A 13,040-nucleotide genomic window follows, 5' to 3' on the forward strand; every position below is an offset into this window, starting at 1 on the left:
AGAGTTGGGAATAAACTCCCCCACACACATGTTCACTAACTCACAGGCTTGGGCGTGTACATGCATGATGCAAAATGAAAAAATCACGGCATTGTAATATGGGAATGATGGCGTCTACTGGTCCACCTTATTCTCATTTCAAATGTCATGAAAGATGTGTGCGGCTACAGAAAGCTGTGGCTCAGAGAGACAGAGAGGTGGCCGCGAGGAAGTCATATTTCTTGGAGTAATGAGGGGAGAGTGAGTAAGGAGCCTGAGAAATATGAGTCAGGCTAGCGTTCTTGCTAAACACAGACAGAGCTGTTCTCCTGCCAGTGTCAGTGCAAACTAATGTGTGCTGCAGTGTTCTTGCCGGTGATGAGATGAAATTGAAGAAAGGCAAGAAAAGACAGTTGTCCTTGTTTTTTTCCCCTCCTGGAAAAAGCAGATGAAAAGTAGTTTCTTTCTTTACTGCTGTTTTTCTTTCGTGCAGTTGGGGCCAGTGTTGTCCATGAGCAAATGGCAAATGACAACATCACAGGCAGTTAGCATCAGGTTGAATACCGCCTGTGGGCGGTTCAGCGGACTCTTCTGGACAGTAACATTTTGTTCTCCAGAGTGTCTTTTTAAAACACAGCTGTGGGCAAATGCATTTAACAAAAGCAGTCACTTTATTTTATTTTAGTTTTTTTCCTTTTTTTGATCTAATCTTTCAGTGTTTCTTTCCAGAATCTTCCAATGCTTCTCTGCTGACTAATGCTGAGAAGATAGCTACCATCACCACCACACACACACCTCAACAGGCCACAGAGTTCCGGTAGGTAATAATGCATCCATTTTTCTAGAATATATTCTTTAATACGGCACAATGTGTATTCATATGGGTTTCTTTTTCTTTAAAGGAATAACTCAAAGTCGAAAGGAGCTCCTCCTCCTCCACCCACACAAAGTCAGACAACACAGGTAAGAATAGATGTTTTACTTATTAACTATCAGTCATGTACCATAACACGTACTATAGCAATAAACAGAGGAAAGCTGCTGAGGTTCAAGTTCAGGATTAAGTTTGCACATACAGTGCATGTAGCGTCCTACTTGTTCTTGACATTTTAAAAATCAATTCTCATTTCCCACAAAGTCAAATTTTTTAATCATGTCTAAGTTGGGGTGTTACATCCTAAGTTGTATGTTTCTATTACATGTAGATATGTCACACACAAATTACCATATTCCCACCTATTTTTACGTTATCTTGAAAAGTATCTGTAAAATCTGACATGAGTGAGTGGTTTTGATTATGAAGCTTTGGATCTGTGAGGGCCAGAGAAAATGATTTGGGGAGAGACCATGCTTCTCCTGGGAGGGAACTTTTGATGATTATGTTAAGTTTGGGGTCCAGCCCTTGTGATGCCCTTGCTTAGTGATCTGTACCCTGCTCACAGGCTCATGTGGCATTAATTATTCATGCTTTCTAGGGTATTGTACTGCCATTGACATTTGGTGAGTTTTTGTGGGACATGGCTTGATTAGTCCTGAAGTTTAGACTCACCTTTTGACTCCCCTGAGCACCATGGATTAGTCACTCCTCTTCCTCCTCCCTGGTTTCCCTGTGACTTTCTCCTTATCTCTCCTTTTCTGTCTCACAGGATGCTGAGTTCTACTCTGTGGACCTCGAGCGGGACAGTAAAGGTTTTGGCTTCAGCCTGAGAGGAGGACGGGAGTACAACATGGACCTATATGTGTTGAGACTAGCAGAGGATGGGGCTGCTGTCAGAAATGGCAAGATGAGGGTATGAAACCGTAAAAATCTGAATTTGTGACTACAGGAAGTTTATTTTTCTTCTATACATCTTGGTAATAAAGCTAAATTTCCTCTTTGCACACTGTTGGTCAAACACTATCATCAGCTAGCTGTGATAACAACATGGCCTCTCTGTTTTCAGGTGGGAGATGAGATCCTGGAGATTAACGGTGAGAGCACAAAGAACATGAAGCATTCACGTGCCATTGAACTGATCAAGAATGGTGGTCGGAGGGCGCGGCTCGTCCTCAAACGGGGAGATGGATCTGTGCCTGAATATGGTAGGTGAACATGTTGCAATGTTTTGCTCCTCTTCCTGTAAATAACACTGCTAATGCCATCATTGAAATCTCATTATTGTTCCAGCTGTACACACCACACACTAGAATAAAGCTTCTTATCTGCTTACTGCACCACAGGGACATATACTCCTTTCTGAATTGATTTTAATGAACGCTGCTGTGAATGATAAGGCTTTCAACAGAAAGACACTTTCTGATCCATTCATTTAAAGCAACCTGTCAGTTTCAGCACAAGATTGAGCTGTCAGATATTACTGATCAATGAAGGAATGGTTGCCACAAAAGCCTGTTCAGTGATTTATAAGCTATAGGATCAGTAGCACAAATGTTTTACAGCTGAAGTAATATTCCCTCCTGAGAGCTGTATGCTCTGCTGATGGATTATTCTTCTCACAGCTTGAGTCACATTGTTGTATTTCTCAGCATTATTTTCTGGGTTTATCTGGGGTTTAATTTTCTGACACCTCCCCCTCTCAAATGGGTTTTTGGTTACTATATAAAGTGTAATATTGTCTTGTCTTTCACAACAACCCTTCAAAACAAAAAAATCTTCGCTCTATTAAGATGTACTGTAAAACAGCCTCTTGTCTGTTTTATTTGTTCTCTCCTCTCTATTCCTCCTTCTTTCTCTCTGATTGTCTCTTGTCGCTGGGCTCTTCCTCCTCTCTCCAGCGATGATGGCTCCTCATCTCGCTGTTGGTACAATGAGGAATGACAAGATGGGAGAGCCCTGTTTCTACCTAATGGGCCAAAATCAGACCACGGTTTGTAGCCAAAAGTCTGTCCCAATCCACTCTCCCGGTCATCTTTTTCCTTTAAATTTTATCCACCCTTCCTTCCAGCTCATCCCTACCTGAATCCCACTTTGTGTGTGTGTGTGTGTGTGTGTGTGTGTGTGTGTGTGTGTGTGTGTGTGTGTGTGTTTGCGCGCGAGTTGTGTTTACATGGTGTGCATGCTTTATGTCTCGTCATGCCTGAATTTAACTTTACCTAATTTAACTTCTGTGAATCCGTACACGCACAAACCCTCTCCCCTCCGCCAGCCCCACACCAGATATTTTTTACTCTGACTAATTTAATGCCACTGCTCATCACATGCTGCTGCCATAGCAACCTGTCTCTAATTCGGCAGACCTGCAGCCAAACACACTCTTGGCTTTCTTTTGTGTTTTTTTGCTTTTGGTTTGTTCTTCCCAATGATGCACAATTTTGTTTTGAATGATCTCCTAGGTGCCTGCTGTGTCATTGATAACCCCTGCCCTACACATGTGTTGCACCTGCTGTTGTTGCTGACATCACCTTGTGACTCAACCCGCAGCCCTATATAGAGAAAACACGTTGAAGTGATTTATCACTTCAATGCCTTTTTACGTGTATGGATGTAAAGCAGAATGTCACACATCAGTTTAGATTAGCCTGATTGTTTCTGGGGATATATAAAGCATATGAAAGAGCACATGTATGCATGATTTCCATAAATCTCTGCATTGACTGTCTGTCATGTCAATGCAAGAGCTCACATGAACCAACAAGGATATACATGTCTGCTGAGCTCAATGAATGTCACATGTTATTTATGTTAATGTATTCTTCAACCTCGTTCCTCTTATAAGGTATTTCTAGTCAACAAGCTTCTCCTCCTTTCTCCTCTCCTGCAGACGGCAGCAGTGACGGGCACCCTCCCACGCCCGGGGCACAAAACACTCCGGAAGTGAGAACGCTGCCACCTAACAGCCGATATCACACCTCATTGGAGTCCAGTTATCCACCAGACCTTCACAAACCATCACGCCAGGAGGAGGCTGCGCGTGGCCGGGACAGGGACAGGGCTGGGTCAGATCAGATGGACTACCAAGGCCGGCAATTTAACCCCCACCATCATCACACCTGGAATAACAATCACAGTCAAAGTACCCCCAGACAGCAGTCTCCAGACAACAGTAACAGCAGTAGCAGTGGCAACAAGAAGAGCAGAGGCCGCAAAGTCAAGAAGTCCGAGTCGGAGAGCGGCATCTCTAAACTCCTAAAGACTCTGAGGAAAGACAGCTCGGGGAAGAAGGCTGCTGCTGCCGAGAAAATGAGGGGGCGAGAGCTCTCAAGCAGCAGTTCTACTTTGGACGGGAGGTTTCGCCTGCAGCGCCGCGGCTCCCTTGACCGCTCACCAACCCAAAAGCGCGCCCCGTCTCCTGATCGTCGGCGGGCCAAGTCGATGGACCGCAGGGCAGAGCGAGCCCATCGGGACCGTACACCTGAGAGGGAGTACGACGATGGAGGGTTCCTCGCAGTCACCCCTGAGCGCAAGTTCTACGAGCGGCGGCTTCTCAAGGACTCACAGATGGCTGGGCGGGTCACAACTCCCGAGCGCTCCAACAATAACGGGGATACCTTGTCTCTTTCCAGGGGCCGTACATATGAAAGAGCCACGAAGAACGGCAACCTCCTGAGAGACTCTTCCTCAGAGAGGAGGGAGGAGAAATATCTGATGAACGGGACACCGGAGAGACGATACCAAGTGGAGCGGGACTCTTCCCCTGACAGCAACTACAGCCGGGACGAGCTGAACTATGCAGCAGCGCCCAGACTGAAGGACTACTACAGCATGATGAAGAACAACGCTGCACACAACAACGCTGCCTACAACAACACAGGCCACAACAATAACGCAGTAGGCCGCAGCCCAAACCAGCTCCCTGAGCCCAAGAGAAGGCTGTACAAAGAAAGCCCCAAAGACCTCAGCATCTAGAGCAGAGCAGAGATCCCCCTCGCCACTCTCTCCTCTATCTGTGCAAACTATGTACCATACACTGGAATTGGACTTCTGAGGATACTAACTCTTGTGCTTTATTTGGTCGACTGGTTTATTGATTAATTTGATTGACTTAACTACTTGTGATCCCATCCAGAGATTCATAAAACAGCAGGAGTACAATCCTTCTATCAGTTCATACTGGTTGTTTTGTCATTGTTATAGTTATTTTGAACATAACAGAAGTTGTTGTACTATAGTAAAGGTATTGTATGTGCCTGCATATAAAATCAGTGATATTGCTTTTTGTAGGCATTGCTGAATCTAAATATTTGTTCCCTCAGAGGTATGAAACATGCTTCCAGTTGTGGGAACTTCTAACTACTAAGCTCGTTTTCAACTTGTTTTTAGATGTCTTTTCCATTCCTGAATTGCTTTACTGAACAAACTATAGCACAAGACACTGATGGTCACGTTGGACTTGAGACAAAAATCTAAATTTAAAGATCTGAAGGTAAAAGTAGAGTGATAATTATATAAATAATATATGACTTTTTTTTTGCATTTGCTCACTATTTATTTTTAATTTGGCACATATCTTGAGCAAGCTTCATTAAATCTTTAAAAAGGACCAAGGTAGAAGTGCACACTGTACCTGGGAAAGCATGCTGTACCGTTACTTCTGTTGCATCCTTGAAATGTGTGGCAGCTCACCCTCCTTTTCCTAAATACACCCACACGCTACTGAAATTAAGAAAAGAAATCAGACAATGTGATGTGAAAATTGGCAATGTCATTATTTTGTCACTTGGAGTAGGACTATAAAAATAACTTTAATACTCTGGCCCTTTGTTCCTCAGTGAGTACTGATGTAGCAGAGAAGGAACCTGACTCACTTTCAACTAGCAGGTAAAACTGCTCTGGTAGATTCTCTGTTGCTGGGAAAGTGAGAGTTGTCTAAATTTGTTGCTCATCGGAATCTCAATGTAGTACAGAATACCAGCTTGAAGCTGCCATAAAGTATGATTTTTCAGATATGCCAAAAAAAGTTTCAAATAAACAAATGTGTAAATTATCCCTGTGCAAGATGCATGTGTAAATTTAAGTGTAGTCTAACCACTTTATCTGATAGGTCTGAGCGAGAATAATCGATAAGGAACATGCACTGTAATCCCACAGTCATTGTTAGCCCTGTCCTCATGTTGATGACACCCACGTTTGCGCACCGACCACCTCCTGCGTCCTTGACACAAAGAGCTGATGTGGTTTGTTGTGGTGGTAATATATGGAGAGTCCCGGCACTGGAGACGACCAATCTGCCATGCTGAGCCATGCTGTCACGCCACTGGAGTCTGACTGCTGCTTTATAATGTGTTTTGTGTGTATTCTCTGTTTTATGTTTCATTAGAGAACTAAAAATATATTGGATAAACCACAACAAATGCATTGTTTGATCACTGTTGTCGCCATGGTACTGTATTAACAAAAAAAGAAGAAGAAAAAGAAAAAAGAAACACATTTAAGAAGTGAACCTGTTGGCCATCACCTGTAAAGATTTTTTCCAATGTAACTATTAGGAACCTGTCAAGGAATAAAATGTTGCCTTTTTCTTGTACAAAAGAGAAATTTATGAAAAACCTCAGCAGTGAGGAATGTGATATTGTGTTTATATCTCTGAAATGGACCTGATGATTTATGGGAAATATGTTGATTTACTCTGGATCAGGTATGTAAAGACATTTTAAAATGAAAGACTGTATTTGGTCAATCAGAAACTGTTTGATGGTTTGAATCTCTCTCGATGGTTAGCCTGCCTTTGTATTATAAAGCACTTGTATGCAGTTTGTGTTCTTCAAGCATTAGTTCTTGCAATGTGCTCCGGACATAATGCTGTCTCTGTGTTGATAAAAAGCAGTACATGTATATGGGCCAATCTTTTTTATAAAACTATGCATATATAAATACTACATTGTTCATAGCTTTATTTGACCCATGAAGCTATACATAACATTAGTCTAAGTACAAGTAGATGTGGACTTATCCAGCTTCTTTCCTTGAGATGGATTACAATGTATATGTAGCTATCAAAAGAAGTCTGTGAATGCTATTTTTATTATCAAATAAAGTTTTCCATACAAATTCAAAAAAGGATTTCATATTTCTGCACAGCCGTTTTGGAAGTAATGTTTCAAGAGAGGCTTTTGTACACTCTTTTTTTTTTTAATCAAATCACTCTGGTGTGTCAGTTGTGGTTTTAATATGCAGCTTCAGAGACTTTGTGTTATTGAAGATCGACACTGGAGGAACAATTTGCTAGATATAACAGTGATAGTCCACTGGTTTACACACTTCAATCCACAACAGTAACATGGAAATAGAACAGCGTAAAAGAAGTCCGTAGTATATGGGCTGTCAGCTGCATTGCCTTCTTTGTCTACTTATTTGTACAACACGTAGTGGTGCAGTACACCATACACTCCAACAAACACACAATTCATGTTTCTTTAATTGTTAGAAAGTTACAGCCAGTAACTCGAATGGTACAATATAATAATTCTACATTAAGATGGTTTAATTGATGGACACTGAATAGAACTGGGTAGCTGTTTAGGGGGCTGATTTCATTTCTTCGTATATATTAGAGCTGGTATTTACTTACAAAAAGCTAAATGGTTTCTTGTCTGTGTGAACAACATTTCATAAGGTTGCCATCTATCCAATATTCTTCAAATACCTAGAGCAACCGCAGCAGGAGAAGCTTTTCTTTTTTAGTGCTAAATTAAAGCAGCAAGTGATTGATTTTTTCTTCTTCTTTTTCCCTTAAGCTCTCAGCTGGAGCTTGACTTCAGCCTGCTCGGTTGAGTATATCTGTATTCCACAAAAGATGCGTTGGTATGTTGGTTGCTATAGCTACGCATGAAGGTCATTATGGGAGAGATCTGGAGGTGTTTGTTTTTCTCTAGCGTCGCGTACTACTGCACAACCAGGAACTGAGGAGGAGGAATCACGTTAATACTTGAGTGTCTGTCATTTAACATACTGGTACAACTCAGTTTGCAATATCTATCCACTGTCAGGACTGCAGTGGTCATTATAGAGTAATACTGAAACAGAAAACCTAAATCTTGTTCTCTATATTCTGACAGCTGAAAAGAGAAGATTATTTAAAATATATTGTGAAATGTTGTGCAGCTCTCCCAATAACTGATTCTTCTGTAACACTTTTCCCCGTCCCCTAGTCCCTGTATTTAACATTTATTATCTGTATGAGAACATTTAATAAATCCTTTATAACACACTATTATGTAGTAGTACACAGGACACTTTTCAGTATTTATTTATGTTCAGTATTTGTCAGCGGTCATAACTCGTAACAATTTACTCTAAGTCACCCTATTAACCATTTATAAGCAATATACAAGCATTTAATAAATGGTTTATATCACTAGATCACACTATGATGTAGTTGTAAAGCAGCTTTAAGGACATTTTAAATGTATATTAATGTACAGCATTCGTCAACAATCTCCTATGAAGGCATATTTTATATTACTGTTTTAATGTATTGTCATTTATTATCCAGCCTTCACTTATGGGTGATCACAGAGGGAGTTATTGTTGTTGACAGATACATTAATAAACATTTATATCTGCTTACAACTACATAATAGTATCTCATAAACCATTTATTAAATGTTTGTATCCTGTTTATAAATGCTAAATACGAGGAGATAAAGTAAAGCGCTACCTCTTCTTCCTTTGACAGTCGTTTTAGGAAGGTCTATATGGTTTGTTAGTGATATGATGGAACACAAGTGAGGAGTAATTGGTTCCTTGCCATAACCTTTGCATCAAGGTGTCTCTTGGTAATACTGATGTGTTATCCCATAAGTCTTTGTCTGTGTTAACCTTTAACTAATGTGATTAATATTCGTCATCAGATATAGTTGGTATTGTGTCGTGGGTATATTCATCCCTGATTAATGTCATAATCCCTTAGGTAGGCCAAGTTCTAAGTCCAAGGTGACCCATGATTGACATGAGATTACAGTAGCAATGCAAATACCTTGACAAAAGAAATTTAAACTTTATTCACTAAGTGTCTGTACCATCAAGTTCTGTAGCAGAAGAGCGGTAGTCTCTACAATAATAGCTCTAAAGTAGAAATTGACTCAAGACATAAATGCATTCTGAATAGGTCATTCACATTTATTCATTTGATTAAATATACTACAGTCATATGAACTTTGCCACCCAACTTGCAAGTAAAACATAAACAGGATGAGTCATTTGCAAAGTGCGTTTTATTTTACGTTGCCTTGATTACATGCCTCTACATTCAAAAATAAGCCAGTATCATATAGGATCCAACTGTAAAAGATTAACATATTTTTCCCTTTCCTCTCAGGAAAAAAAAAATCTCATAGATTGTTAAGTTGGATATTCTGTACATACAGGAACAACTCTGTAATGGGCTGACCTTTCCTGCAACTGTCTTTAGGTTGAACCAACTCGTTTGTAAAAATACAAAAAGGAAGTTATTTCTGTAGACATTAGCCTTCAGTCGTTTCCCAGGGGGAGCGGAAGTCTTCTTCTTGGATAGTGGATCATGGAGCCTGTTTTGACGGCCCTTTTATGCAGGAGACACAGAGCTGGAAGAGACAGAGGAGGCCTCGGTCTTAGTAGAGGACGCTCCCTCCTCCTCCTCAAAAGGATTCTTCCCGCAGCACAAGGTGGTGATCATGCAGTGGCGGAACTGCTTGTTCATGCAGATGTAGATCATTGGGTTGTAGATGGAGGAACTCTTGGCAAAGAAGGCCGGGAGGGTCATGAAGACTGGCCCGAACTCAGAGCCCTGATGTGTGAAGATCCACCAGGCCACACCGGCATAGGGACACCAACATACCAGGAAGGCGATGACCATGATTACGACCATGCGGGTGACTTCCCTCTCAGCCCTCTGGGTGGTCTCAGACTCCTGCTGGGCAGCAGCAGCCTCCTTGACGGCGCAGAGCAGACGGCCGTAGCAGAAGAACACGACAGTCAGTGGAATGAGGAAGTGGCAGACGAACATGTAGACAACAAAGGACTCATTGTTGAAACCCTCTGCACGTGTGTAGTAGTCGACTCCACATGAGCACTGCATGCCCTCAGGGATGTAACGAGACCAGCCGACAAGAGGGGGCACGGCACAAGCACTGGCCATCAACCAGGTGAAGCCCAAACCCATGATTGCATGATTCTCCCCGAAGCGGAAGTTGCTGATGGGCTTGCAGACGACCATCCACCTTTCAATAGCCAGAACAACCAGAGACCAGAGGGCAATCTCACCACCGAGGGTAGCAAAGAATCCTTCCAAATTGCAGCCAAGGCGTCCGAGGACGAAGTAGCCGTGCATAGAGGTGTACATCGTTGTGGTGAATCCTCCAAACACCATGAAGAGGTTAGCCACCGCAAGGTTCAGCAGGATGTAGTTTAGAGGGGTTCGCAGCTTCTTGTGTTCGAGGGTGACGTAGAGAGTGAGGAAGTTGATGGGGAAGCCAAGAAGGATGAGCAGGAACATGTAGGCACCCAGGGCAGCATAAGCTGCTGGGTTGACAAGGTAGTACTGAGGGTAATCATAAGGACTCCGGACAATGCCGGTGGTGTTTATCATAGGGACATAGAAATATGGTCCCTCTGTGCCGTTCATGGTTGCTGCTTGCGGTTGCGATCAGCCCTTCGGTGGTGTTTCTTCTGGCTTATCAGGAGAGTGATGGAGAGGGACCTTGCTACAAATGGACCCAGGTAGCCACGGTCTGGCTTTTAAAGGCACACCTTGGATTATCACTTTCCAAATCCGTCAGCACAAAGTGATTTAGGCCACAGTTAATATCTAATCCAGCCACCACTGCAAACATAACTGACCACTCATCAAGATATTAAGGTTGCACCTGCTCATGCCTATCATGGAGCTATCCGATGACTGCTTATTTTAAAGCATGATTACAAATACATAATTCATCTTTTTCGTGTGCACTAAATTTGAAGAATACTATTGAGGGCGACTGGTTTGCAACACAGTTTGCATGTCTCTTCATATTCATGTGACTTTGCGCTCCCAACTCCTTCAGCAGAAACGTGAAAGTGGAGGGTATTGTAGCCACTGATTTGCTAATATATAGATGTGAAGTTCAGCATTAGTGTCAGTCTGTTTTAGCTGTATCATAGACTGGTGACCTGTTCAAGGTGTCTCTCTGCTGGGAGGCACTCCAGACCCCCCGGACCCTGAATGGAGCTAAGCAGGTAAAGGTGATAAATTAGTATAAATTCATCTCGTAATTCATTTGTAACTTGTAACTCCAAACCCTTAATCTAGCACTGAAGATTAACATTGAAGGGCGCCACCAACATTGAAGGGCGCCACCAACATTGAAGGGTGCCACCCTTTATGTTATGTGGTTTTAGCCTACTTCTGAAACCACTTCTGAAACTAAATGGATATTTTAGACCATGTTAGCGAGGGTGGTCACAGGTGCATTATAAAAGTATGTATGAATTCCATTTTGTACAATAAGTCAAAATCACACATACATACTGGACTATACCTTCTGACAAACAAATAATATGCCACTCTTCCTTAACACAAATTACTGTAGAGTAGGGCAAATTTATTTATATAGCACATTTAAAAACAACCAAAGTGCTGTACAAAACAAAAAAAGTGAATGGCACAACAATGACGAGTAAAAGACATCAGTAGTAAATCATTATAAAATTAAATAAAATAAAAATGGCACAATAACAACAATAAATTGCAATGAAGAATACAAGGTAATATTAAGATATGTGCACACATGTAAAACAGAAACAATAAAAACTTGTAAGATCAATTTATAAAAACAAAAGACAATAAAATACTAAAATATTGAGACCACTAAGAGCAACCAAAGGCCATTGAAAACATGTATGTCTTGAGTTTTGTCTCAAATGTGTCAATGGAGAGGGAACATTTGATTGAAAGTGGAAGGCTATTCCAAAGTTTTGGTGTTGCTACCTCAAAGCCACAATCTCCCTTACCCACTGGCCTCAATCGCTGTCCAAAGAACAGTCCAAAACCTAAAAATATTCAACTTACTGTCATACAAAGAAAAAAACCCTCAAACCACCATCAAATGTTTGGCATTTCTGCTTGAAAAATGACTGAAATGATGAATACATTATCAAAATAGTCAAAATAAAAGGCCTAGTTTAACCACGAAAATATTTTACAGAGATTAAAAATCTCTTGCAGCAGCAGAAGAATGACAGGCTTTTAATATATATATTAAAATATATCCTGGTCTCTATATTAATATGTGGTAAGTGGTCGATTTTCTGTACTACACTGAATGTAGGGCAGAGGCAGTGGTATTGCTGAGTAGTGGACCATCTTAGCTCTTGCTAAAGAGCTCAGCACTTTCCTAATGGGTGTTGTATTAAAGAGATTTGGGGCTTATGGATGTGTTACTCTCACTGGCCTGTAATGGATTTAAATGTCGCCGAGGGTCATTCTCGCTCAGTAGGATGTTGCTGCCGTCAGATGTGATAACTTATTTTTTTCTTATTTTTCTTTCTTTCTATTGAAAATGTTGTTTATGAATGGGTAGCACGTCAGAATAAGTAAACTATGAATTTTGACAAACCATGAATTAGTTACAGTATTTGTATGTAAGCCACTGGGCCTCTTTGAGATCCCATTATGGTGTCAGTATTTTTTAAATAATAAATATTATTAATATTTACATCAGTAATTGTTGATGAAGTATTCTTAAATGCTTGGTAAATTTGCTTTATTAATACAGGGTGATCTGGACACTCATTGGACAGGAGAGTAGAGCAGAGATTTGGAAGACTGTTCCAGAAGTTGTCCTCAGTGTTGGACGAGCAACAGTTGCCAAGCGCGAAACAGTCATTGCTGTGTTTGCTGGTGTCGAGCAGGGGCACTGGAAGTAGGGAAGGAGCCATTGGCCCCCCACTTCACGCCCCTGGCCCACATTTGTTTTAAGTCGCGGATCACTGTACAGATAATGATCATTCTTAATGGATGTTTGCACAAAATACTGGCCCATTCATGCATTCATATGCAGTGGTTACCACTTTGTACCACTTTCTGGAAATTCTTCAGGGGATATTTTTTCTGATGGCGAAATGGCGGAAGTGGCACGGTGTGGGTGAATTCTTAAAAAAACAA

The 13,040-nt window shown here is 41.4% G+C and overlaps 2 protein-coding genes across 2 annotated transcripts in view; one reads left to right on the forward strand and one right to left on the reverse strand.

Moving 5' to 3' along the window:
* LOC139288612 (membrane-associated guanylate kinase, WW and PDZ domain-containing protein 1-like) overlaps positions 1-4,825 on the forward strand; it is an 89,003-nt gene extending 84,178 nt beyond the window's left edge. Inside the window, exons 20-24 of the mRNA XM_070909941.1 lie at positions 709-796; positions 882-942; positions 1,626-1,769; positions 1,923-2,061; positions 3,741-4,825. Of these exons, the coding sequence (XP_070766042.1) occupies positions 709-796; positions 882-942; positions 1,626-1,769; positions 1,923-2,061; positions 3,741-4,825 (1,517 nt within the window). The remainder of the gene's footprint in view (positions 1-708; positions 797-881; positions 943-1,625; positions 1,770-1,922; positions 2,062-3,740) is intronic.
* A 4,636-nt stretch (positions 4,826-9,461) lies between these two features.
* On the reverse strand, positions 9,462-10,520 carry LOC139289325 (rhodopsin). The gene has a single exon (XM_070910904.1). It carries the CDS (start codon positions 10,518-10,520, stop codon positions 9,462-9,464), a length of 1,059 nt encoding a protein of 352 aa, XP_070767005.1.
* Between the last annotated feature and the right edge of the window lie 2,520 nt (positions 10,521-13,040).

This window comes from Enoplosus armatus, chromosome 8 (genome assembly GCF_043641665.1).
Source record: "Enoplosus armatus isolate fEnoArm2 chromosome 8, fEnoArm2.hap1, whole genome shotgun sequence".
Taxonomy (NCBI): Eukaryota; Metazoa; Chordata; class Actinopteri; order Centrarchiformes; family Enoplosidae; genus Enoplosus; species Enoplosus armatus.